The 25,844-nt window shown below is 51.3% G+C and overlaps 7 protein-coding genes and 1 pseudogene across 7 annotated transcripts; 2 read left to right on the top strand and 6 right to left on the bottom strand.

Annotated features, from left to right (window-relative positions):
- Nucleotides 1-964: 964 nt before the first annotated feature.
- Nucleotides 965-2,815, top strand: SAPIO_CDS0357 (uncharacterized protein; the record flags this gene model as incomplete). Its single annotated transcript, XM_016783160.1, has 6 exons — nucleotides 965-1,225; nucleotides 1,312-1,558; nucleotides 1,613-1,692; nucleotides 1,788-2,485; nucleotides 2,554-2,704; nucleotides 2,780-2,815. The coding sequence occupies 6 exons, from the start codon at nucleotides 965-967 to the stop codon at nucleotides 2,813-2,815; spliced, it is 1,473 nt and encodes a 490-aa protein (XP_016646360.1).
- A 453-nt stretch (nucleotides 2,816-3,268) lies between these two features.
- On the bottom strand, nucleotides 3,269-5,220 carry SAPIO_CDS0356 (Uncharacterized protein; the record flags this gene model as incomplete). The annotated part of the gene is made up of 4 exons (XM_016783159.1): nucleotides 3,269-4,142; nucleotides 4,211-4,466; nucleotides 4,526-4,648; nucleotides 4,716-5,220. 4 exons carry the CDS (start codon nucleotides 5,218-5,220, stop codon nucleotides 3,269-3,271), a joined length of 1,758 nt encoding a protein of 585 aa, XP_016646359.1.
- Nucleotides 5,221-6,922: 1,702 nt separating this feature from the next.
- On the bottom strand, nucleotides 6,923-7,510 carry SAPIO_CDS0355 (uncharacterized protein; the record flags this gene model as incomplete). The annotated part of the gene is made up of 3 exons (XM_016783158.1): nucleotides 6,923-7,153; nucleotides 7,209-7,300; nucleotides 7,372-7,510. 3 exons carry the CDS (start codon nucleotides 7,508-7,510, stop codon nucleotides 6,923-6,925), a joined length of 462 nt encoding a protein of 153 aa, XP_016646358.1.
- A 1,055-nt stretch (nucleotides 7,511-8,565) lies between these two features.
- Nucleotides 8,566-10,366, bottom strand: SAPIO_CDS0354 (uncharacterized protein; the record flags this gene model as incomplete). The annotated part of the gene is made up of 7 exons (XM_016783157.1): nucleotides 8,566-8,830; nucleotides 8,892-9,059; nucleotides 9,146-9,423; nucleotides 9,479-9,506; nucleotides 9,567-9,976; nucleotides 10,039-10,105; nucleotides 10,167-10,366. 7 exons carry the CDS (start codon nucleotides 10,364-10,366, stop codon nucleotides 8,566-8,568), a joined length of 1,416 nt encoding a protein of 471 aa, XP_016646357.1.
- Nucleotides 10,367-12,376: 2,010 nt separating this feature from the next.
- Nucleotides 12,377-13,998, top strand: SAPIO_CDS0353 (Uncharacterized protein; the record flags this gene model as incomplete). Its single annotated transcript, XM_016783156.1, has 4 exons — nucleotides 12,377-12,568; nucleotides 12,626-13,183; nucleotides 13,243-13,543; nucleotides 13,625-13,998. 4 exons carry the CDS (start codon nucleotides 12,377-12,379, stop codon nucleotides 13,996-13,998), a joined length of 1,425 nt encoding a protein of 474 aa, XP_016646356.1.
- A 2,308-nt stretch (nucleotides 13,999-16,306) lies between these two features.
- On the bottom strand, nucleotides 16,307-18,350 carry SAPIO_CDS0352 (putative fad binding domain-containing protein; the record flags this gene model as incomplete). Its single annotated transcript, XM_016783155.1, has 3 exons — nucleotides 16,307-17,271; nucleotides 17,341-17,732; nucleotides 17,821-18,350. 3 exons carry the CDS (start codon nucleotides 18,348-18,350, stop codon nucleotides 16,307-16,309), a joined length of 1,887 nt encoding a protein of 628 aa, XP_016646355.1.
- A 1,531-nt stretch (nucleotides 18,351-19,881) lies between these two features.
- SAPIO_CDS0351 lies at nucleotides 19,882-22,251 on the bottom strand (annotated as a pseudogene; the record flags this gene model as incomplete).
- Nucleotides 22,252-23,682: 1,431 nt separating this feature from the next.
- Nucleotides 23,683-25,643, bottom strand: SAPIO_CDS0350 (uncharacterized protein; the record flags this gene model as incomplete). Its single annotated transcript, XM_016783154.1, has 8 exons — nucleotides 23,683-23,874; nucleotides 23,932-24,061; nucleotides 24,125-24,848; nucleotides 24,924-24,963; nucleotides 25,038-25,120; nucleotides 25,196-25,324; nucleotides 25,391-25,500; nucleotides 25,567-25,643. 8 exons carry the CDS (start codon nucleotides 25,641-25,643, stop codon nucleotides 23,683-23,685), a joined length of 1,485 nt encoding a protein of 494 aa, XP_016646354.1.
- Nucleotides 25,644-25,844: the final 201 nt, after the last annotated feature.

The following is a 25,844-nucleotide window of genomic DNA, read 5'->3' as shown; positions in this document are numbered from 1 at the left end:
ACGCCCAGGTATGTAGCACCAGAAAGCGTCGACCTGGAGGATCGCAGAGATATCTGGGCGTTTTCCGGTGGACATTTCCGGTGGAACTGTTTTGTTTGCTCTCCATGCATGGCCAGGCCACCTCGACCTCACACTGGAGTCACCCATAACGTGGCCTATACCACCTTCCCCTTCTCCAGCTAACCTCAGAATGGAAATTACACCGACACTATGTAGCGCTGGGCTGGGGTAAGAGAGCTGCGGAAGGACTAACTATTGCTGTGGTTAGATGGGGAAAAAAACGAGAAGCTAGCACCCCCCGAGCCAAGGTCCGTCCCAACCTTAAACAGCAACAGCCAATTAAACATCCATGAAAAGGCAAAGGACGAACTGCGGCCTCCTCACCCCATGGGGCAACGAGCAATGAATGGTACGCTTCATATACTTGTATGTAGTTTAGTTCCGGGGAATGTTGGATTGCCACGTACTCTGTACGAAGTAGACTATTCTGTAGTGCAGCAAACCTTGGTACCCCGCACAACGCTAGGAGCTCCTCCCTTTACGATGTAACGGACACCTACTACTACCCCGCAAGGGTCAGGGAAGCTTGGCTCAAGTTGAGCGAGACCTCTTGCCCTCGAGCGGGAGGGAAACGGGATATGGGGAAGCTGCCTCGGCAAGTTTCCGGTGGTCACGCTCGAAGGCGTCGGGGGAGAGAAAGAGGAAGGTAGGATATAAGGTGCATGGACACAATGCTATATCGACTTCACCTATTGCAGGGCAGTCGCAAACCGACGTCAAAGGTCCTTCGGCAGTCATCACGCGGCCAATCTGTACCTTAAGACCTTTAAGACAGATCAATTTGATTGAGATCGACTTCATATATCCTTTACACGTCCCCACCCTTTGTACCCCGTTTCCTTTTTCCAACTTCGCAAGCCGTCATCAAGCTTCGAATTCCTCTCGGGTGCAAAATCCAAAAACAATGGATCACGACTCTGAGAAATCGGCCGTGGCCCAGCACATCCCCGATCTCGAGCCCCAACAAACGGGCAAGAGCTTCGACGATGTGGCCGACCTCGATATCTCACCCGAAGAGGGGAGGGCCATCATCCGCCGAGTCGATGTTCGTCTCGTCATTACAGTCGGTGTGCTCTACTGCATGTCACTGATGGATCGCACAAACTTGTCCGCTGCGGCCATTGCTGGAATGACAAAGGAATTGGTCTTGGTTGGCAACCGATATGTAAGTCGATATACTCTCGCGTGCCAATGGGTCGGACAGCAGCCATACTGGAGCCGTCTCTTCTAACTTCTCCCATCACTATTCAGTCCATCGTCACGCTGGTATTTTTCGTCACCTACATCGTCTTTCAACCACCATCAACCGTCATTATCAGAAAGATCGGGCCTAGGATCCATCTTGCGCTCATCACTCTACTTTGGGGTGCCATTATGATTGGGATGGGTTTCGTCAAGGTGTGGAACCAGCTTGCAGCCCTAAGAATCATCCTTGGTATTCTCGAAGCCGGATTCTTCCCTAGTTCCATTTACCTGCTGAGTACCTGGTACACCCGATGTAAGCTCGCCTCTCCATTTTCCCCCTTTGCTCGTGGCTAACACACTAGTCCAGATGAGGTCGGAAAGCGATACTCGGTCTTTTACATTATTGGTTGCGTCGCCTCTGCTTTCGCGGGCATCCTTGCATATGGGGTAAGAAGAGAATTGGAGGCCGTGATCCTCGTCTTGGTGACAATGGAACACAAATTGAACAAAAGCTGACTGTTTCCTCTCTCCTCTCTCCACAGTTGATGCAAATGAACGGTCTAGCCGACTTGACCGGTTGGCGTTGGATCTTCATCATCGAGGGCGTCCTCACGTGCGTCATCGCCATCGCCAGCTACTGGCTTCTCGTCGACTTCCCCGACTCGAAGCGTGCGTCGTGGAAGTTCCTCACCGATCGCGAAAAGAGCTACATCATCGCCCGCGTCAACGCCGACCGAGGAGACGCGAAGATCGCTCCATTCAGCTTGGCCAAGTTCCTCCGCGCCGGGCTCGACCCTAAGATCTGGGGCTACGCCATGCTCTTCTTCAACTCGACAACCGTCACCTACTCGATCGCCTACTTCTTGCCCATCATCCTTCACTCGAACATGGGCTTTGATGTCGGGCAGTCTCAGTGTCTCGTCGCGCCTCCGTACGCCTTCGCCGGTTTCATCATGTTCGGGACCGGATACGTTGGCGACCGATACAAGGTCCGCGGCCCCATCATCGTCTTCAACATGATCCTTTGCATCATTGGTCTCTCCATTATGGGCTGGCACGAAAATAATGCTGTACGGTACTTTGGCGTCTTTTTCATGACGGCTGGAGCCAACTCCAATGTTCCCGCGGTCATGTCGTATCAGGCAAACAACATCCGAGGCCAGTGGAAGCGTGCGTTCTGCAGTGCTACTCTGGTCGGTTTCGGAGGCATTGGTGGCATTGCCGGAAGTTTGGTATTCAGGTAAGTTACATTGAGAAAGCTTGGTTTCTTTGCAGGATGACAGCTAACAGTGGATGGTACCACGACAGGTCTCAAGATGCCCCCGCATACAAGCCTGGTCTTTACGCTTGTCTCGCTTGCTCCATACTCAACGTCGTCCTTGTCGGCGTGCTGGACATCGCATTCTACTTCCAAAATAAGAAGGCCGATCGGGGCGAAATTTCCATCGAGGCCCATGAGGTACGTCATGCAGTTCAGAATGCCGGTATATCCGACTTCCCAGTACATCAGGCTAATCACACGACTCCCTTGCAGGATGATTCTCAATCCAACTTCCGGTACACCTACTAATTTGGGAGGGTGGGATTGGTCTCACATCTTTATATCGGTCCTATTGATGTACAGCGTCGAACGGGTCATGGAACTGGGTTATGGCTTATGAGTTGGAATTACGACGTGCTTTTTGGATAGTATTTTACGAATAATTTCGAACTTGTCTCGAATCAAATGATGACTCCGGTGATGAGAAGATGAGCCTATTCATCCTGTTCATCCTGTGCAGAAACCTAAAGTGATGGGTGTTGTAACACTGCTTTTGGCATAGAGATCCTCTGATTATTTATTGGTGCATCTCCATACATCCTGGTACATTCATTGATCCCATTGAGGTTTATTCTGTAGTAGCTATGGTACGCCAATAGGCGTCTGTGAAAAAGGGAACAGCAAGAATAAGGAGCGTACGCCCAAGAGAAGGGTAAAGATAAATTACATCCACGATACTTGGCGCAATGACACAGCATCAACTTATCCAGCTTTCTGAAGCAAACCGGACCTCAGGAACGGCACTTCAAATCCCAACACCTCGCCGCTCTCGGCATCCGTGACAAAGATGTACCTGTCCAAAGGCTCCTTGCCGTAATGCATCCAATCAGCCAGCGTCCACGACAAGCAATCCTGCGCCGTAACACCGACCCCAGGCAGTTCGGATTCCTCAAAGTTGACAAACTCGCTCCAGTTCAGGCGCCAATCTTCTCGAACTACGGCCCTCGTCCCATTGCAGAGCTTTACCTCGCCCGGTGTTTTGACGCCGGTGGGGAACAGCCGCGGGCCCGCCACGCCTAGGCCTAGGATACTGCCGAAAGCCTGCGAGAAAATAACCTGGAAACCTTCGAGGATGTCATGCCCGTCGCGGTTCAGAGACTGGATAATGATGGAGTCGTCGTCGAGTTCGAGTGTGGCGTTGACAACGACGCCGTTCGAGATGGCACCGAATTCTCCTGCGTATTGCTGCGCTTGCTGTCGAGCGACCTCATCGATCGCGGGGACTATGGTCGTGAGAACAGCGTCATATATCGGTGTTAGAGCACCCGATGCGCCAGCTGTGAGGATGATAATCCCTACACCATACTCATCGATAAGGGAAAGTTGCGAGCGGTAGTTGTAGGCACCGCCGCCCTTCGCGTAGATATCGATGACGTGGGGGTGCTTCGGGGTGAGGTTCGCGGTGCGGAAAATTTCCCACGGAAGACCGACGAGAGAGTTGAGGCTGCCAGTCGCGGAATTAGGTTTCAACCAAGCATTGATAGCGGCCTCCGAAGGTAGGATCTTGCTAGAGCGTGAGAGTATACCGTGGGCAAACACAGACAAATCCGAGAGGGTGGAGACGAGACCGCCGCCGCTATTTGATGTATTAGCTACAAGGCATTCCCGAGAATGGATCGGAGTTGAACGACTGAAAAAGCTTACGGTGCATTGATGCCGTAGTCACTTCCCCAAGTGCTCTCTCCTGGAGGAATAACGGCCTTGTCATCGTCGCCGGGGCTCTCGCGAGTGCTCTTGAGGCCAAGGGGCTGCGAGATGAGCTCGTCTAGCAGCTGCGTATAATTGTTTCCTGTAGCTTCCTTGAGGGCTAGGGCGATCAAGGTGAAGGCCATGTTGGAGTACACTGGCGTGGTGGAAACCTTAGCTACAGGGTAGGAGTCTACGAGACCCTCTTGAGTGGCTGATTCTGTTGCATTAGAAGGCAGTTCTTGTATTCTAGTTGTGGAAATATATACATACCTTCAGCATCGCAACCACCGTTGAGAGCAATAACACCGCATTTGGGGTAGTCGGAGTCCTCAAGACGCGGGAAGCCAAGCAGCTCAAGCACATCCTTCAGATAGTAGTATTCAGAGAAGCCATCTAGGAGTTCATTATGAGTTTCTTCCTACCCAACTTCTTTTCGAGGGATTTGGAATCTTGGACTTACAGTTTGGCGGAATGCCAGCTTGATGATTGCCCAAATCCCGAAGGGTTATGTCGCCCCAGTTAATCGGTCCTCCATCCAAGGCAGGGAGATATTTCCGCACTGGCGTATCAGGATCAACGCCGCTCTTCAACAGGATCAGATCCGAAATGGCCTTCGATATAGATCCGATCAAGTACTGAGAGTCCCGGTCGATCTCCTTTGTACCCTTCTCGTTGGCAGCAGAAAGGTGGTGGAACTCCCATACTGGAACAGCAGGGTCGGGCTGATCGAGCGAAACGACGGCAATTGAGAACGAGCCGTTTTGTGTGTCCCATCCGGCCTTTATTTCACCGTCGATGGCCTTTTGCAAGGTGCTGCCTAGTTCCTCGAGTGCCGAGTTGATGGTTTCCGAGCTGGCCAGGTTCGTCGGTCTGGGAACAATGGGGCCATTGGGTCGACAACGCAACTCGGCTAGAGCTAGGCCGCTAAAAAGCGCCGACAGGAGTGAAAAGGAAAAGGGAGCCATGATGGATTATTTCGCTACGCAATTCACCGAGGCATTGGGATTGTGTTTTAGCGATGGTAATCGATTAACAATTCATCGCGCCATCAGGTATGGCGATGGCATTTAAATAACATTTTGAATACTCATGAGCTTTTTGAGGCCGGCGATGCGTGATGAGGACCGTATAGATCGCGATCTCCAAAGAAAAATTGAGCGAGGAATACGGCTCCTCCGCCGATCAATTGCTGGCTTGCGTCACTTGGGTGTGCTGTCTCAACTGGCTCCAAGACTTCGCCAAGGCAGGAAATCACGCCAAGCCTTCAACCCCGGTGGCGCGGGTCCGGGTCCGAGAAATTGCAATACGAAATACGGTGCAGGGTAGCATTCTGAAGATTCTAACCAGTCAGACACTCGACATATCGTGAAAGATCAACGAAGCACTCAAAATGGTTCTCGAGGGGAACCACGTAATCCTTCACATTGACTTGTTGAACGTAACATCACCCAGGAAGAGGCAAGGCGCCTTTGGTCAAAGAAGTTGAATATGAAATGAGAAGTGATCGATCGATCGAAAACGGACAATCGAGACGAGCGGTCATCGAGTAGCACAAGTGTTAAGTCGAACAAGACATGGAAGACCCAAAGCCATGATACTAGCAATCATTGATCTTTACCGTCGAAGCTATCTGTATGGTAAATTCCCCTACTATTGCTAATTTACTTGAATTGACTACTGAAGAGTCTTGGAAGACAGACTAGATGCTCAGAGGGCTTCGTAGTTTATATAGACGTTTTCCTTCCAAGCTCTCCAGGGTGATCGTAGCTTTTTCTTAACTGATCGGAATCGATCGCCTCCTCACATGTCCGATCGCTTCCTGGCGTCCGCCCGTCGGCTGCTTGCAGCCGCCCTGCCATTTCTTTCTGCCGTGTCTTACCGCTTTTTGGGCCTGCATAAAGGTCAGCCGCGAGAGTTCTATGACCGTCATTTCAGGCACCGTGACGCCCTCTTACTCTAAAATTAAGATAGCACAGTTTTTTTCACAACGAATCGGGGGGTTTGCAGACTCAGCGTACCTCGGCTCACCTTGCTCAGCGCATCATTTCATTTGCTCACTGTGGCTCACCTAAAGTCTGGCAGCATGGCATCTCGCCAGACTTCACAACCCCGAAACTAGTCTCACAATAGAGGAAGCAAATAGAGCTAGGACAACTCGGATGATACTGACCTATGCTTAGGCTATTATCATGCTCCGTCTCTCATTCTACGGTGATGAGGCCCTATATTTACTGTCCGCTTAGCCACTAAGGGTAATGTGGGAAAATTTGGCAATATCCTGATCACTCACATGTGCAAGTGTCCGGTTCAAAGACTGGGAACATCCCGCAGCCATCCGTCTGACGTCGCGGTGTTTGCCGATAATGACGATATGGCAATATTAGAACAAGACAGTGGAAACAAGTCTCTTTGCCAGATTGTTGTAGAAAGGGCAGTGCCTCTCGGACAGAACAGGTACTTCAATTGAATGTCAGACGAAACTCATCATCTACACAGCTTATATGCAACATCATGCGGCCTAACAGTAGTAGCCGTTTAGTATAGCGCCATGGATTTGTGGATGGGTCCTTATCAATGTGACACGCTGGCCTCGCGTCTACAGTCCAAGGCTCACTATCAACCATCTAAACTAGCATTTGCGCCGCAATTCACTACGGTTACCCAGCCCTAATAAGGAGGCAGGGCGGCAACTGCCTCGATCTCAATCGAAAAGTTCAAGGGTAGCCCGACCTCAATCGTCGACCGGGCCGGCTTAGGGTTGGGTAGCATGCTTCCGTAAATTGCATTCATCGCCGCATAGTCATCCATGGAGGCGAGATAAACCGTTGTCTTCAAGACGTTCTCCCATGATGTGCCGGCTTCTTCAAGAATAGCGGCAATGTTGTTGATCACAGCGGTCTAAAAAGGGTGTCAGTAACGATGGATATTGCATCTTAGGGAGAATTGAACCTACAGCCTGCGCTTCGATGCCCTCGGGAACAGTACCGTTAACACTCGGAGTCGTTCCGCCAATAAACAACAAGTCCTTGGTGGCAACAGCGCCAGCTACGTCAGAATTAGCGCTGTTTGTATTAGGATGTGAAGGTAAGCCCGGGATGCCGAGGAGCACTTCGTACATAGAACAGATCCCAGACTCCCGCCGTCACCAATGTGCTTGATTGGTGACCAAGACTTCTTGTTCCGGCCCGGGGATGACGCTGCGACTATAGGCCCCAGCGTGCTGAGCAGCAAAATTACTGTTCGGAGAAACGCCATCATCGCTGTGGTGGGTTGTTTTCTTAGGACTTGTATAAGCTCTGATATTGTATAACTGCAGTGAGGAGGATGGCAGAATGGAAGACTTTGAGGACCGAGGGCTGGGAATGGAAGTGCTCGATAGGACCTCCCTGATTTTTTATATCCTCTACGATCTTTGAGTCCCCGCAATATATAAACTACGTGGCCACAGAAGTGGGCTCATGCCTACCTCGCTTGCTACTACACCACCGTCCCAGAGTGGAAAGGATGGATGCCTAGTACTACCCAAGCTGTTAACTATTACGAGAAGACAATAGCCCTCGATATCATCGCTTATGCACATTCTTGTCTGCCAAGACAAACTATCAGTTCCTTCGAAAACGCTAATAAGGAACTTATGATCCAAGCCGGAATCCCCAACCACCGAGGTCCGCGATCAACGATGCGGTGGAAGATGTAGACATCGGCTACGAGCGTGGGTAAGCCGAAGAACCTGCCGACCCCGACAAAACCCTCCGCAACTATTCCAATTTTAGGTAGGGGTATCAAGGAGAACGCACGAAGGATGAGAAATAGGGAATAGGATGGCACTTTTCTTTGCGCTACCTCTCGCTAGTGCTTGCTGACGCTTTTACCGGATGGATGCTTGACCGGCAGAGGAGGCAATCATACAGGCGTACTCTCCGGTTTATCATCGTGGCTTTGGCCGATCGTAATCCGAGCCTGATCAACCGACAGAAAGAGGCCGCCTACATCACCAAGCCATCTTCTCTAGACACAAACTCGGGGTCTAGATCCGCGTTAATACGCTCTTCTGCTTGGGGGGATGGTAGGTTGTTCTTCTGCTTGAGAAAAAAGGAGGTTGTTCTTCTACTTTAGAAAAAAGGAGGTTGTTCTTCTGCCCGAGGGAAAGTAGGTGGCTATTAAGCTATACAGCTAAATATTCTAGCTACAAGTTATTCAAATATAGGCTTAAATAGTGATTCCTATCGATTTAGAACGTCCGAACAGCTGGCCGTAAAAAAGTTAAGGCTACGGGATCGGCCCCTCATCGCACTCATGAGTCTGCGGTCCTACCTGAATTTTGCGCTCTGGATCTGGGTTAGACTCTTCGTCAAACGCTCCAGCCCAACCCTCAACCTGTCTTCGCCGACGGTAAACGTAAGTCTAAACCATCCCTTTTCAAGATTGTCAGGTTTATAAGTCTCTCCATCGGCAATATTCACCCCGTTTCTCAGACAGGTCTCCAGAAGTTTCGCCTTCAGCGTCGCATATTCCTCAGCGCTGCCATCCTCGGGCCAATCGATGAGCCGAGCCCATATAAACAGGCCAGCGTTGCTATCAAAGTCAGATTAACGAAGAAAATCAAGTAATAAAAAAAAGTACGCATATTACTTACGTTCCCCTGAAATAGCTTGCGCCGCGCTGCTCTAGGTAGTCCCTAATGATATAATAACTAGCCGTCATGCGCTCCGAGTACGTTCGGAAATACTGATCCAGGTAGGTTTCATCCTCGAGCAAGCGAGCCCACGAGTTTTGGGCGATGAAAGGTGGTCGAGTTAGTGAGCTAGAATGGCTTTTAGCAGTATTCTTTATAGTGGCGGTAACTGGTACTGGATCTTTTGTTAGCGGAGGGACGGGGTGGGTTTGTACCCTATTCCAGTGACAGCGTCAATAAGGTCTTGGTTACGCGACTGAAGGACACCGAGGCGGTATCCGCTAGCCGCGAAGTCCTTGCTCATGCCGTACAAGAGATGAACTAATTTCGGATCTATGAGATGGTTCAGGGGTAGGGAGAGAATGGAAGTAAAGGTCGTGGCGTTGGGAAACTGATCGTTCGTGTAGACTGATTTTGCGTAGATCTCATCCGAGAATAGATGAATTTTACGCTCGCCGCAGAAACTGGCGATTTCTTTCAGCGCGGCTTTGGACTGAAGAGGCCATTAGTGTGTTTATAATTGTCATTTCTGGAAACTCCAAACTTACATAGCAGCGGCCTAGTGGGTTGTGCGGGCTGGTCTTAATTAGCCAAGCGGATGACGATGCGGGTAAGTTGGATGAATAGCGGACTCACTTTGTGATGATAACACCTCTAACCTTGATACCTGCACGAGTGGCGTTGTTATACGCCCGCTCAAGGGCCGCCCTATTGGCAGCAGCATCGAATGCGCTGTCCATGGAGTATGTCTCATTATCCCACACGAAGGAGGCTGGGATAAGTTTACCCTTGCTCCGGAATTCTATGTCACGGGGAAACGAGTTATAGAGTGGTCTGGGGATAATTATGCCGTCTCCTTCATTACAGATATTCCACGTAATGGTGTCAATCAAACCGGTGACACCAGGTCCAATGGCAATGCTATCTGCGCAGACAGGTTCAAGAGGTTGAAACTGAGAGTTCAGATAGGAGGCAAGTGCTTTCTGCAGACGAGCAGAACCTATCGATGGCCCATAAGTCAAGTCTGTGGGGTTGGCGATCGTGAACTGCACATGGACAATATCTTAGATACTGGGTGCATTTTTGGGAAGTGTGATTGTATACTAACGTTGTTCTCGATGTACGCAGCCAGGTCGTCATGCATGAGGTAATTCTCGGCTACGCCAAGGTTGACCCTATTGGGTAGTAAGTCCGTACAGGGCTTGGGGTTGGGCACTTGGGGCGGGGGGAACGTACAATCCGTCTGGATTATTGTTCTTGTCATATATAGAGGCATAGGTTTTCTTGTTCGATGCTATTGTGCCTGAGCCGGACTGGGCAGGTTCGATTCCTCTCTCTGCCAAGTAGGGCGATACATCATCCCGACTGGTCACCGCGGCAGTGGTGCCCAGGGAATGGATCGAGAGAAGGAGGAAGAGGGACTTGAGAGTCTGCATGATGCTTATACTTGGGGGACGGCTGAGGGATACAATTGTCACGGAGTTCGAGAAGGTAGTCCTCTTAAGCGGTGAGCAACGGGTCCAATATCAGACGGGTCGAGGAAGGTTTATATTGTTGCGAATCCAAAGCCAAGGTTGAGCTTCCCCCGTGGGGAGTTGAGCGTAGTCTATTCGATCGTATTCTTCAAAATGCAACATATCACGTAGGATTCTTCGAGTGTAACACAACCCTGTCCAGTTGCGATGTCGAGTGTCATCGACAACTCGTCGGGTTGACGGCTAGTCTAAGAACAGCTAGAAAGGCAGCCATTACAGGTTTGTCGTGCCACTTGCGAACACAACGTCGGAATTTATATCGTAAAAAGTCACCGAAATGAGGGGCGAAGCCGGTCCTGGAGCTGCCTGAGCGAGGTGGCCGAAGAAGAAACTTTTCCGAATACATATCCAGTCAAGCAACCTATGTGGACAATCGACCGGGCCAGTACGGTAAGAATTTGGCTCCGTGTGCGCTGGCCGCTCCGTCTCTCACCATCAACCCGGCAAGTCGGACAGTTTGTTTCGTCCGATTGCTTTACTCTAACGATATAGAGCATGAGATTTGTGTTGTAGGACAGACGTGGCCGCGAGGACCAAATGCAAATCTTCGTCGAGGTTCCTCGATCTCCGCTCGGGCTTGATGAAGCTCGAGACCCCTAGAAGATGTGCGTGGTGGCACGGGTAGCAACGGAGGCACTCGATCAAGTCTTCTTCAGGCAGACATCCACTGGGAGACACTCCCATTTGCCCTGGCTGCTCCAAGGGCAGTGCTTCACGGCATCTATCCTGGCCATTGATGTTTGTATAGGCCGTTCCGATCACCGTAGCCTATGGAGAGGCGGATATGGCAGGCATCCTGAGGAGACTTGGCGGCATTTTGCTACTGATTATTAAATATAATTGCCGGATGAGGTGGCATTGATTATCAGTGTGAATTACACTGCGTGGAACTTTTGACCTTTTGACACCAACTAGACTTGTTAATCGTGTATGCACGTTAAGTTGGGGAATGGCGGGGTTGAACTTCGTAGGGCCGAAACTGATTGACCAGTCCACGGACGGGGAAATATGGGGAAAGGATATCAATCATCCCATCAGCTACAACGCTTCCAAGATCGTCATTCAATCGCGCCAATGACAGTGCGACCGCGTCATGTTGATTGGCTGGATTGGTTGTTTCTCGGTTAATGCTGTGTGGGGGAACGCCTGACTTGGACGCACCCCACACGCACCCCGGTCTGTAGTACGGAGCATTTGTAAAGACGGAGCTTTTCCTGGGGTAAACTTGTCACACGTGGCTCCCGGCTTGGCCCCGCCGCCACACCCCGGGTCTAGGCCTATACGGAGTACGGGGTACGGGGTACGGGGTACGCACGCTATTCCCCGCCCTCCCGGCGTCGAGGGGTAAGGCCAAAGCACCCTGATCTCTCTATCGAGCATGGTCAAATCTGCACAAACACTAACGCCGGATTCGCCGGTTAAGACCGAGTTATGGCACGGTAACCTTGAGGGCATGGCGCGGAGACTTTCAAGAAATCCTACGGAGCATTTTCACGTCGTAACCCGGAAGCTGTACGGAAAAGGAAGGTGTAAACAAGGTCAATCCCACATTGTAAGGCCACCCGCATCCGGCAGTCCCACCAGAGCTCATCCTTCCCGGTTTCCGCCAATTTTCTCTCATTGTCTTTCCTGCGGGCGCCTTCAGTTTCCTATGCGAGTCGGCGAAAAATAGGAGCTTATTGATAAAATGTGAGTGGAAGTGGCGAAGCAGCAAAGCGAGGGATCCGCTCACCCGTAGTTCCTACTGCTACTACAAGAACGATAGCAGTCCCACCGAGTGAGCCACTCAGTTTTCGTTTTATAGTTCTCTCTTCATCACTTCGTCAACAACTCGTTATCCTACTCTACGGTTCCCTGCAATTTCCCTGATACCCATTCCCTATCTTAGTGATATAAAATATTAAAGTTACTATGTCCGATTTGGAAAGACCTCCCTTTCCTATTGAGGCTGAAAAGGCCGATCTAGAAAAGGTCGACCTTGAGACCTCTTCAGGCGATGGCAAAGCCGACAGCTCGGGAATCATCAACATTGAGCGTGCTCGGCTGCTGGCGAACCTGCCAGACCCCGACGCAGGCAAGAGTGAAGAGGAACGCCGCGAGATTGTGAGTTGGCTCATCAGCAGGCTGCAGTCCTAGAAATATCCTAACTAATGTGGACAGGATAAGAAGCTTATGTGGAAAGTTGACCTATGGCTCATTCCCTGGCTTTCTTTCCTCTATCTACTATCCTTCCTTGATCGTACCAACATTGGCAATGCCCGTCTAGCTGGCCTCGAAGACAACCTCAACATGAAATCTGGAGACTACAATAACTCTCTCACCATCTTCTTCGTCAGCTATGCCCTTGTTGAGCCTATTACAAACGCCCTACTTAAGAAACTTACACCTCGAATCTTCTTTATAATTGTTATTATCGCCTGGGGTACTATTATGACTCTTATGAGTCTTGTACACAATAATTCTGGACTGCTTACAGCCCGGTTTTTCCTTGGTGTTGCTGAGGCTGGCCTATTCCCAGGTGTTAACTATTACCTTTCCTGCTGGTATAAAAGTTCTGAGATTGGTGTCCGGTCTTCCATCTTCTTTTCAGCTGCTGCTCTAGCTGGCTCCTTTGGTGGTCTACTTGCAGCTGCTATTGCCAAGATGGACGGAATCAGTGGCAAACCTGGCTGGGCCTGGATTTTCATCCTTGAAGGTCTAGCCACTGTTGTTGCTGGAGTGTTCTGTTGGTGGCTTTGTTTGACTGGCCTGAAACTGCTCGGTTTCTTACCCCTGAGGATCGCATCCGTGTCCAGCGCCGCATTATTATGGACCGCCAGGGTCTTACCGCCGACGATTTTGATAAGAGGCACATCTATGCAGCTCTGAAAGACTGGAAGACATATGGATATATGGTTATCTATATGGGCTGCCTTACACCTCTTTATGCTTTCTCCCTCTTCCTCCCTACTATTCTCTGTGGTATGGGCCACCAGGGCACTAAGGCTCAACTTCTCTCTGTCCCTCCATATGCTGTTGCTGCCGCTTTAACCATCGCTGTTGGTTTCTATGCTGACCGGTCCCGCCACCGTGGATACTGTAATATGGCTACAGTTACACTTGGTATCATTGGCTTTATTATGCTGATCTCAACTTCAAACCCAACTATACAATATATAGCAGTCTTCCTAGGAGCTGCAGGTATTTACCCTACAATTCCAAACACCTTATCATGGGTTAACAACAATACTGAGGGCTCCTTAAAGCGCGCATTTGTGTTGGGTATGGTGGTGGGCTGGGGCAACCTGAATGGTGTCACATCATCCAACATATACTTAACGCGCGAAAATCCTCGCTTCTGGACTGGCCATGGCGTTATTCTTGGCTATCAGGTCTTTTTCTTGCTTTCTGGGTCAGTTTTCATGCATTTTGCCCTCCGGAAGATGAATAAGGACCGCAGGGCTGGCAAGATGGATGAGGTATGGAGCACCCTCACGGACGACCAGAAGTGGATCCAGGGCGATGTTCGCCCTGACTTCCGGTATACTCTGTAAGGGGATTAGAGTCAGAACCCTGATTCGGCTGTTTGGGGAGAGCCTCCTGTATTGCGAAGGACGCCCTGCCTTCCCTTTTGCTGTTGCAGACAGGATATATATTAGAGGATGGTTCGGACTACCTCACTACGAATTTTTCTGTCTCCGTCAAGCAGGATCCGCTCTACCTTCTTCACAGCATCAAAGAATTTCAACCGTTCAACACGTTAAGGAGGCTTCTCTAAACCTCGGCCTGGCCAGTCCTTGGGTCTATGGATATCTGTATTTGACGTTGAGACTGCATATATTCTCATAGACGAGGAAGTCGGCCTCGAATTCTTCTGCTTCAAATTAATTCTTGATCTTTGTTATGGAAGTGATTTGTCATACACCATACACCGGCTTCGGGTTCCGCTCGGGTTCCGGCGCCGGCTTTGTTGATTCAGGTTCGGTTCGCAACTCGCTCGCAAGACTTACGCAGTATCGGCCCACTACTGTTGACAATGCCTCGCCTTCGCGTAGAAACTAACCATGCCGGAGGAATAGTTGAGGTTGGCTTGTGTATCTCAGTGCGGATTAGGAGGCTAGAGGATATCACTGGCATAGCAGGGCTTCACACCACGAGAGAGAGGACATAGAGGCCGCGCAGTGATGCTGGTCGAATCCTGTTCTTCGTTCGCGTCAGTTTCCTCCTAGAATAATAACAACATCAACTTATAGCGCTTATAGCCCCACTCATCTCGATTATGTAGTACTGTTATTACTAGGCAAAGATTGGCTCCAATACGACCCAGAAATTTCCAATAAGCGACACATATTTAATGCAGAAGCACTAAGAGGGAAGCCCTTTGCAAATTAGGCTAGAGAATTGATTCCTTGGGCCTTGCGATGTATACCACTCTTGTTCCATAGCATGCACCGATGTACACTATGAATATGTTCTAATCTCCAGAAGAAATCGCATGCATTGCAGGCCGTGCGTTGTCTTCTTAACTTAAGCGAGCTGCTTCTCTGAATCGATCAGAGAAGGAACTCCTCCAGCGATAGCCGACAGGGAACGCGATAAATTTGGCGTCTTCCCCTAGTTGGTTGGCTTTCTTCCCGTGTTCAACCACAGCCGTACCATATGCGTTACTGAAGCCCGAACTCTCTATATGGTTTCCGGATACAAAACCACTTAATATTTCCCCAATGGTTGCGAACATAGGAACAATACTGACCATTTTGATGCCCTGTACATTCGTGTTCAAAAGATCGTAGGTCGAAAGCTCTCTGCCGCCTTCCCTATGACGCTGTTGCAAAGCGTATACTGCATCTGTTAATACTGAGTCGAAAGCGGTCATGCCTAGCCCCAAATCATCCTTTAGGTCTTTTGCAATATTATACAGTTCATCCTCGGAGACTTTGTTCTTTGACGCTTGGGCCTTCAGTCCGAACGCGATGACGAGAAAGTTCATCGTAGACATGGAGTGGGTGAATATCGAAGGCGGCTTTCGGCATCCTGTCGAACCAGGACTGCTGAAAAATTCCTGTTTGAGATGAGAAGGAATATTAAAGCGAAGCTATAGCTCTTGAACGACCAAGTTGGGAATGTCACGTCGAGCCCCCTGACATTCGAGAATATCGTGACTTTGTCTGCGAAGATGCTACAGTCAGATCTTTCGAGTTCCCAAAAGACCGCCGACCTTGTGGTATTGCGGAATGCATCTATGCTCTGCTGCTGAGAAGTCGTGAAAGGACTCCTACTCCAGACATCATCGAAGGAAGTCCTGGAGAAGATTGGTCCACTAAGGAACTGAGCCGTATTATGGAGGGTTTCTAGCATTTCGTCAACCACCTCGAGGCCAAGGGGGGCCTGCTGAAAATGTTGAACCAAGGCCGAATCGGAGAGATGCTTTCTCAACGCCGTAGCACTTGTACATATCTCCGCCAAGTTCCGGCGGCGGAAGCAACGCACCCACTGAACGAGGGAGCACAGGGAACTTCAGTACCTTCACACGCCAAGAGACTGTTGCTCCTCCGCCTTCAACCAGCGGGAGCCATAGGACTGAAGAGATTTCTTCTTCTACCAATACTTCGAGCATCATGTCGGCCATAGCCACCGACACTATTATAGGCGTCGTCGCCATACCAGGGCGGTAGGGGCTTACTCTTTAATGAACGGACTGGTTGATGAGCTGGGTTGTCGTCGAATAAGCACGAAGATATTCGGTCTGTCACCCAGCCATTGCATTCACTACTAATGCACTGCCGATCCACATCCCAACAAAGAGACATGGAACCGTCCGCTACCTATTAGCAGCTTCCTCCGGGCTGCCGGTACTTGAACTCAGTCGTCGTCATTTTCCTCTTCTCCGCGTCTCCCAACCCTGCATAGCCTCCCGTTCTGCGACCGTGGATACCCATCCTCAGTCCTAACCTCCCATGCATCGCTCCCCACCGTCGTCTGCGCCCAAAACACACCCCACGGGTCCCAATCCCTCTTAATCTCCAACAAGCGGGGATAGTTGCTCCCATAAAACGCTTGCTTCCAATCCGGCTCTCCCGGATCACCCTCGTTCATGTAAGCCCCAGCACCCGGCGTGACGTCGCGCCACGTCTGCATATACTGCTGGATTTTTTCCTCTTCGTCCCGGGCCTGTTGTGCCGTGAGGTTCGGCGGTTGGGGCCCGATGAGGATGGCATGGAGCACGCCGTTTCTCCAGGCTGGGTTGACAGCCCCGTGTCTGCCAGGCCACCCGGCCACTTCCTTGGTCGCAGAAATCGCTAGGGCGTGGAACGTGTAGCCCGCCTCGATAGATTTTCGGATCGCGTCGAACGTCTTGGCGAAAAGGTCGTCGTCATCCCAATTCTTTCGAGGGAACAGCCTGGAGCGGTAGCGCGTGTCGGCAAGGGGTGCTGCGGGCGCTTCTGAATGACTGGCGTATGGAGTCGGTGCGAGGTTAGGAGGCACGTCCAAGTCGATGCCGACATTCCTCAGGTCGACGTAGAGCGGAGCCAGGATCTCTTCGACCTCTTCCGTGGTTCTGTTGGGGAACGTCATGCCGACGGTGAATGTGTACGTTTCGTTGCCCATCGGAGTCAAGTAGCTCCAGTCAACGCCACCAGCATCCACGATCACTGCCGAGAACCTGAAATACACCTTCATAGCCTCCCAGAATACCTCAGGATCGTCAACTCGATACGAGGTGGACGCGTTGGCGCCGGTCTTGCTCGACACTGTCAAACTCGCTCGAATCAATGTCGTAGGGGGATACGCCTTCATAACGACCGAAGTGACTATCGCATAGGTGCCTAGGGGATTCAGGCATTAGCCTCTTCACGTGCCTATCTTCACATCTGCTGAAGGGGGAAAGGTCTTACTACCGCCGCCTCCTCGCAGGGCATAGAAAAGGTCTTCGTTCTCGTACGGATTCGCAACCACGTAATCTCCGTCGGCTGTGACAGCATGAATTTCAAGCGCCTGGTCGCATCCGAGTCCATAGAACGAGGCCAGATTTCCGTGTCCGCCGCTCGCGAACCAACCGCCATTCGCACCAACTGTTCTGCCTCCCGCTGCAGGGATCGAGATGTTGTGCTCAGCCATGTAGTTATAAAGCTCCCAGGCTTCTAGACCGGCGCCGTAGCGAACAGCCATCCCCTTGTAACGGCCCATTCGGTACTCGGGGAGAAATTCGAAGCTCTTGAGGTGGTGAGTCCACACGCTAAGAGAGCCTGCACCGACAGATCTGCCGCCGAAATCGTGTCCGGTGTTCCTGCGTCGAGTTAGAGGGGGCTCTTTGCTCCGGCATCCGAACAGGATTCAAATCCGAATGTCTCCCGCGTGTCTGAGTTTAAACTTACTTGATCACAAGGCGAACGTTGTTGTTCCGCGCAAAATTAACTGCAGCCTGAACATGCTTAACCCTAGTCACATTCACCACATACTCCGGATATCCGCCCCTCGTGCAGTTCCCCTTAGGACTCAGCCCGGGCAAGCAGGTGCTTCCTTGCAGCCACTGGGACAAGACTGTAAGGGGGTCGTCGATGTAGAAGTGGCTATCTCCAGCATGCAGGATCAAATCCTTGCACTTGGCCTCGTTGTACTCTGGGCCATCATAGCAGACAATAGCGGGCGGGTTCGGTCGGAGCAGTGCGCCCTCGAGCGTGCGATTCAGGCGACCCCATTCGCGTTCGCTAGGCCAGTCGTCTGTTCCGGGGAAGGCTTTGCAAGAAGATCGTGGACGCCAGCGCTGGTTCCTGTTTCCGAAAGATAAAGCCGTGAAATCGCCAATATCCTGGTCCGTCAGCTGAGTTGTCTCAAAGTCAGCAGGAGCAGACAGCACGAGACTCGCAAGGGCGGCGTAGCCGAGCCATTGGACCGGGGGACGCATGTTGAACCTTGCTAGTGGACCTCAGCTGGCTCTGAGATGAGATGTGTGTGTGATCATCTAGCAGCCCTCCCACGGGAAAGGAGAGGGGGAAGAGCTAGGCACATATTTGTTTGCTTTTGGGGCAGACGTCTCCACTGCGGCAAGGATAATCTAACGTAAAGGGCCTTTTGCCCTCACCAGCTGCAAGCATTTTATCTGGATAAACGGCCGTCGAGAGGAGTATCCAACCTATTCACAGCTGCATATCTTGGCCGGGGTCAGAACGGGGGACTTTCCCGCTGATCATGCCGTAGCACAGCAACAGATCGTGCCGCCCGAAGCTGTGGGGAGGATCAACAACGCGTCGATATGAAGTGCAGCGGCACGAAAGTCCGGGACCGGAATAATGGCACAATCCGCACCCGCACACAACCTAGCTCCGCTATATGAGAGGCAGAGATACGATATGGGGAATGGGAGGCAGGGGACACCATAAATACATCGCGCAAGTGGCAGCAAGCGGGCCATGCAAGAGATTTTCCGGCAAGATACCCACTACTAATATGGGAGACATGAGAACTTGCGGCGGGGATGTGTCCGTTTTGCCAGTCACCCGAGCTGGAGGTAAGTGGAAATGGTCGGCGGGGCATTGTCCTCCTCGGGTACGATCTTGATGACATGATGTTCAGAACATGGAAGCTTTGAAGCAGGGGCCTCTTTTACATTTATTACTTTTATTCATCTCTCTCTCCCTCTCCCCCTTTTCCGATATCTCAGGTTCAAAGATTAGGTTTGGGCACAAACAAAAGGAAATATTAACATTTCAGCTCTCGGCTGAGACTAACCCGCAGGGGTGGTATGAATGGTCTATTTTTGGCAGGACGAGGAGCTCCCGGGTTGAGGGCAATTCAGCCTCTGGGTGTTTTCATTTACAATGGCACACACAGAATGGATGGGCCAGGAGGGTGGTCAAGCTAGCCAGGGTCCTGCGTTCTCGGGCTTGGCGGCTGAAGAGGAGGTTGCCTGGCTGATTTCACTGATCAGTGGTTTGATCAAGGAATTACTGGCTACACAGCAACGTCGAGGGAATTTCCCTCCCGATCCAGGGGCTGAAACTGAAGAACGAAGCCAGGAACTGCGTCGGTCATGTGGTCATGTTAACTCGGCTAAGTGGGCGATGTGCGTTCTCGTATTCTTCCACCGGCAGGTATTAAACGGGGTGGTTCTGTTAGATGCATACTCAAGTATCTCGGTGTCTAGGCCCCGATAAAGTCACAAATGTAGGTGTGACCCAGCGGATGACTGGCACGCCTTCACCACCCATTTTCACCCTTTGCCCTTTTCCAAATTCAGAGCTTGGCCCGAGAAAGCGCACATTAAGATAAGCTAAGACCTGGAGAATATCTGTGTGGTTTTTCGAAACAGGATTGCATATCATGGAATATATTTTTATTTCTTCTCATTGTCATTATCATAACGGTCATGGCTATCGATATTGCTGTTAATCATACATCCACCTCTAGTAACATCTTCTATGATCTATCGCCATTAATTATATATCCATCTTCCCAACAGCCTCTTCTCTGAAGTGACTCCGCTTATTAGCTTCCATCTCCCCGAACGACCTGGATCGCTTCGTCCCCTTCGTGTCAACGGTGAAAGCCCTATCGAAATCAATCGCCATCAACTTCGATGTCGTAGCGTTCCACAGCATGTTGTAATCTCGAATGTCACCGTGTTCGACGCCTCGGGCCGTGATCTCACGGATGATGCGGGCGGATTCGGATGCCACCTCTACCGCGACCTTTTCTTCCGGCACCACGGCGAGATTAAGGCCGCCGAAGGACATGAGCAGCAGCTTCGCGATGCGCGCCCCGTTGTAAAGACGGTACGTCTTTACGAGATCGATAGTCCCCAAACAGACAGGAACATCCTGGCCTTGTAGGTCATCGAGAAGATCGTACACGTGGGCCTCCTTCTCTGCGCGCCAGCCGTCGACGGCCTGCACGCCCTTTGCGACAAAAGTATAGCCATAGCCGTGGAGAGTTAGCTTAAACAGGGCCCCGATAGCACCGTACATTCCGTACTTGTCTAGGGATTCCCAGTCATCCGCGAAGCTCAATGCAAGCTGCTGTTGGACCTTGAGGCGGAACTCGTGGGGCAGCAAGATGTGATGTAGTTGTTCAGGCTTCTCTGTCATCATCGCTGTCGTCGTCCCGTTTTCCAGGGCCGTCTTTTTGTGTGCGTCAAGGTGAAGCGAAAAATTCGGGCAGCTCCGGTCCAGAGCTCCGCATTTTCGCAGCCCGTTAAGGCACTTTTGCGTACAGAAACGGTATATCGGCGGCCGCCTTGTGGAGGAAATTGTCAATGCATCTGCATCTTCATCTAGCGTATTGATCTCGCCAGTTTGCCGTACTTGCTGTCCAGATGCGGATCCCGATCCTGGCTGTCGGTGCCTGCCAGTGACGACTGTTCGACTACGATCACCTTCCTCTGTACCCGTGGATGATCGAGAGCCGGCTGGCGGTGGGGGTGGTGGCATAGAACCACCACGGTCTTTGGGGTCGTCATCTTTTCGGCGTTTTCTGCTAGACGATCGAGAAGAAACCGGAGACTCCGCGCCATCATACGCCGAGGGCCATTTCCTCAACGAGGGATGGACAGTCAAGGCCCATGCGTCGCCCTGGGGAGTTGTTGGCCAGGCGAGGGATGCAAGAGTCATGACCTTCGCGAGAGCTGTGTTGGAGAGTTCGTCGCGGTGGGCGAGGGCAAAGTCACGACTTTCCTCAATATCGTCCGGGATGGGAGGTAGCACCACATCGCTCTTCGGGGTACAAAGAGAATAGTACATGGTGGTTGGCGTCTCGGGGTTGAAGTAAAGCAGGATCAATCCCTCGCCCGTACTAATTACACCATACATCAAGCCATACACGACCATGTAGTGAAAGAGCTGTGCCAGTGATGCTGCCAGGTTTGCACGGGTTGCTGCTGTGCTTGAAGAAGCCTGGGGCGATGGCGATAGCGCCTGTGGTGAATTTGGAACGCGGCGCAGATCAGCAACCAAGGATACTTCAGGAGCATTGTCTCCTAACATCTCCAAGATGTGGTCCGGTGGAACCTTGTGTAGGGCCTTGTGGTCGAGAACCAGAATCGGCGTCAGCACTTCGGCCTTACTTTCGGCCTCGGGAATGACAGCAGAGACTGGCGCTGCCTCGATCCGTAAACCCCAGGCGTCAGGCTTGCCACCACCGACGCTAAGAGAAGGAGAAGGTTGTAGGCCACCTGCAGTGCTGGAAGAAGGTTGTCTCGATTGCTCGGGAGACGATGAGCTGGCTTCAGAGTTTGCCGCGGATGCGGATGTCTTCTTGTTGGTGAGAGTTGGGAAGTCCGGCCGAAAGGAGAGTCGACTGGGATGATCAGGTGCGACTACTCTCCGGTATTTCGTGACTAATTCACAGATTCCGCTCTTGAATTGGGTTTCGTATGGTTTCACTCCCTCTTCGGAGCCAACTGGGCTGGCCGAAATCGACTGACTCATACCGAAGAGTTCAGAGAAGGAAGAAAAAAGCTTTTTGTCACCGAAGGCTTCGCAGAAGCGAGAGAAATGCCGTTCGTGAAGAGCGGGAAATTCTGCCCATTTTGTCATGGTTTTGGGGTAATATTTTCCCACAACTGATGTATGTCTGCCCTGCGATCGGTTCTTGGGATCGGGATCCACGGAGAGACGAGCGAGCATGAGATGATGGCGGTAGAGAATGCAAGGCAGGAATTGAGTCCTTTCGATCAGGAGCTCTGCCTTGATACGACGACGACGCTCTTCTGCGACCTCTTGTTCTCGAAGTCGACGCTCTTCAGCCAGTTGTTCTTCACGAAGCCGTAGCTGAGCCTCGAGCGACCGGATGTACTCTTCCCGATCCGACATGATGATGATGGTAATAATGAAGATAATTGAAATAGAAAAGGGCGGCTTGACAGGAAAGAGTAGATTAGATTAACCCCCTTGGCCGGGGGAGGTCCTAACTTCTAATTGAATGAAAAACACCACCGTTGGAGAGAGAGAGGAGAAGAGGTGGGGAAAGACGCTGTTGCCTAATTCCTTGGTCTCTCGTTCCTTTCGACGGCGCTTAGGCATGGGTTTGCGACGTGGGACTGTTTCTGGCGGGATCAAAGACGGGGGTATTTTTGTGTTGGATGTTGGATGTTGCAACATAGAAGGGACCGTTTTCAGCGGCTCTGTGATGGAGATGAAGACGAGAGTGGTTCCTGCACTCTTCATTGCTCTAACTTAGTAATCGACAGGTGAAGGAAATTACTGGCGGCTGGGCGACCCTGTCGCCAGCTGGGTTTAGATGCCGAATCTCGAAGAAACCAGGTCTTCCATCACGAAGAGAAACTCAGAGCTGTACCTGTATACACAACTCCGGGAACCCGTTGACGAGTCCTGTAGCAGTTTGGGGCTAAATCGGCAGCGTAATACTGAAGAATGACATGTCGGAGAACAGCAAGAAATTTTTCTAGAAGAAAAGAAGAAATAATCGGTGCCCGTCTTGTCTTGTGAGGCTTGACCACTCAAGTCAGCTGTTAACAGACTAGCCGGGCCGCCAGAAAAACAACCTGAGCAGTGTTGCGAATTCGGCGAACGACCAGGCGAAAGTTCCCCGGTACACTGAGCACGGTACTTCGTAATACGCCAGGCCAAACGCACACTCCAAAGCACAAGTCGGCACAAGGGCACCTCGAAGGTACGGCTCTCGACCGGCTCTAAGGAACTATTGTTCCCACGAGAGCTAGATGCAACTGGAGGTGCTCTGTCACGTATATGGCTCAACAGTCAACACTCTATCTTGTGGATAAGGATACATCTCTCAATCGAGGGGTTTGGGAGGCTGCGTGTCGAAGCGTGCCGTCAGGTGGTACTTACCCTGAAGCCCTTGTTCCTAGTACTTGGCCACGTGGGCAAAGCTGTGGAGTAGACTAAACTAATGGGTGGCGCTAGGGCTGCCAAGAGGCCGGTCGATAACTTCGTAATGCGACCAGCTCAGTCGAATAGAACTGTTAGCCCCATCATCCGCCCCGAACCGGGGCAGCGGCGAATGAACTCAAAAGCCGAGACCAAGTAATCATTATTGATGCGTGGCAAAAACTCGAGAAGAATTTTTAACGAATTCCTAAGTAGTTGATAGGCGATAGGTAATCCAGGCCGCTATGAGAACAAGGAACCCGGGGTATTATAATAATTAACTACATGAAGCGTACATGAAGTGGAGGTGCGAGCTTCGAAGAAAAGCGTACGGAGTGGACAATGGGTCTTTCAATTATGAGAATGCGACGTGCCATATACACGGGCCGTCGTTCAATTGCTAGCCTTGGTGCTTCGCCTCTCCAAAGTCACGACGGCAGCTTTTTCTCCCTGGACGTCCGCCTCATGGATAACCTGGACATCGCCAAAGATGTCTGCGATCTCCTCGAGGGACTTGCCCTTAGTCTCGGGGTACGCGAAAGCAAACACGATCGTGCAGAGGAAGTTGGTGAGGATGAAGAGGATCTTGAACATCATGTTAGATTTCCTTTTGTTGTTATAGAGTGAAGCTGGTAGACTTACATAGTACTTCCAGCCGACTGCGGCGAGGGCGATGGGAGAGCACTGGGTGATGACCAAGCTGATAGAGTAGTGAATGACTTGGACAACGGCGTTGGCTTTGGCTCGCAACTCGGTGGTGAACACCTCGGGACTAGATTCCATCAGTATGACTACCAAGGGCAAGGAATGACTTCAAGAAGCGGGGCTAACTTACGGGACAATCCAGGTCATGGGACCCAAGAGAGCCGAGTAGTTCGCAGACACGGCAAAGATGCAGGCAATAAGACCACGCTGGGCCGCCTCGTTTGTGGGGAATCCGGGACGTGCGGGGAATACGGCAGCGAGGATGGTGATGATGGTGTAGCTAATGCAGAGAAGACCGGAGCTGGTGACAAGAATCTTCTTACGGCCAATCTTGTCGACGAAGAAGAGCGAGATGAAACACGCGACGGGGGCAACGGAGCCGTAGAGACCGCTGATCAGGAGCTGCTTGTCCTGGCCGTACTGGAGAGTCGCGTAGATAGCCGTCTGATAGTATTGCACGAAAGAAATACCCGACAACATGGCGGCAGCCCAGACAAAGGAACCGACAAAGAGTCGCTTTCGGAACGGGGGAGTCTTGAGGAGGTCAGCCCAGCCGAGACGGCCCTGGGCCTGGATTTCTTCGGCGATGTTGGCCTGGATGAGGGAAAACTCGGCAGCACACCACTCGTCGTTCTGGCCGTTGTAGTGATAGCGACGGAAGGCCTTTTCGGCCTCCTCGTGACGACCCTTGAGCAGGAGCCATCGGGGGGACTCGCCGATGAAGAGAACCGAAACGCCTAGGATGAGGGCCGGTATGCCCTGAATGGCGAATCCCAGCCGCCATTGGTTGGAATTGTGCCATTTGCCCTCTCCAACGCCAGTCCAAAGAGCGACGAAGAATCCCCAGGCAACCACTGTCAGGACGTTAGGAACTTTGTCTATACCTCTCGTGTGCAGGTGGAGTTGGGGGAGTTAAGGTATGAACTTACTCATTTGGTTTACGGCAGTAATCCTACCTCGCTCCTCGGTCTAACGGAACTTGTTAAATCTGCTCTTTGCGCATGCTCAAAACCCCCGTCTCCAAGTCAGTTGTAGATGCTTACCTTCGCAATCTCAGCGCCAAAAACAGGCGCGACGCCAGTAATAGTGCCGACAGCATATCCGATCAAGAGACGACCAATAATAACTAAACGAAGACGGGGAAGCATGTCAGAATGAATTTATCTCACGGCTTCCTCTGCGTCGGGAGTTTGCCACTTACGCATAGCAACGTGGGCAGCACCCGCCATCAACGCGCCACCAATGACTCCAAAGATGCATCCAAAGGCGATGGCTTTCCGACGACCGAACTTATCGCTAGTATAGCCAACCGAAGCGCTACCAAGCCATGCTAAGATTTATTGTTAACACCATGGGGTATTGAACTTCGCGACGGTAGATTTTGTAGATTTCGTACCTCCTGCCTGATAGACGGAGACAATGGCACCTCGAAGCGGTGGATCGGGATTTCCGAAGTAGCCCAGGAAGGACTTGAGAGCCAAACTGGGTGTGATGATACCGGAGTCGCTGAAGACCCGTATGTTAGCTTTGTGTTCCAGCACGTCAGGTGGAGGAGGACAGAGGAGTGCGTACTATCCGTAGAGGAAACCTCCAATTCCCAGGAGGAGGGAGGTGAGGAAAGGCTTCGTAAGCCAGCCGACTCCCTTCATTGTTGCGTTGAATTAGGATCAGAGTTTTCTCAATTGGGATGCGCGTATGTGTAGTCGTCTCGAGATCGGGTTGCTGAAGGAGTTCCAAACTCCGTTTAGATGCTCCTTTGTGATTGGAAAGACGAGGACACGACAACAACAAAGTCTTGGAAGGAATCTCGAGGGTTCTTATCAAGCAGCATGGGAGAGCTACATGACTTG

The sequence above is a fragment of the Scedosporium apiospermum genome, assembly GCF_000732125.1.
Source record: "Scedosporium apiospermum strain IHEM 14462 chromosome Unknown SEQ_SAPIO_0022, whole genome shotgun sequence".
Lineage (NCBI taxonomy): Eukaryota > Fungi > Ascomycota > Sordariomycetes > Microascales > Microascaceae > Scedosporium > Scedosporium apiospermum.
The sequence above is the reverse complement of the archived record's forward strand: the minus strand, read 5'-3'. Positions and strand labels throughout refer to the sequence as shown.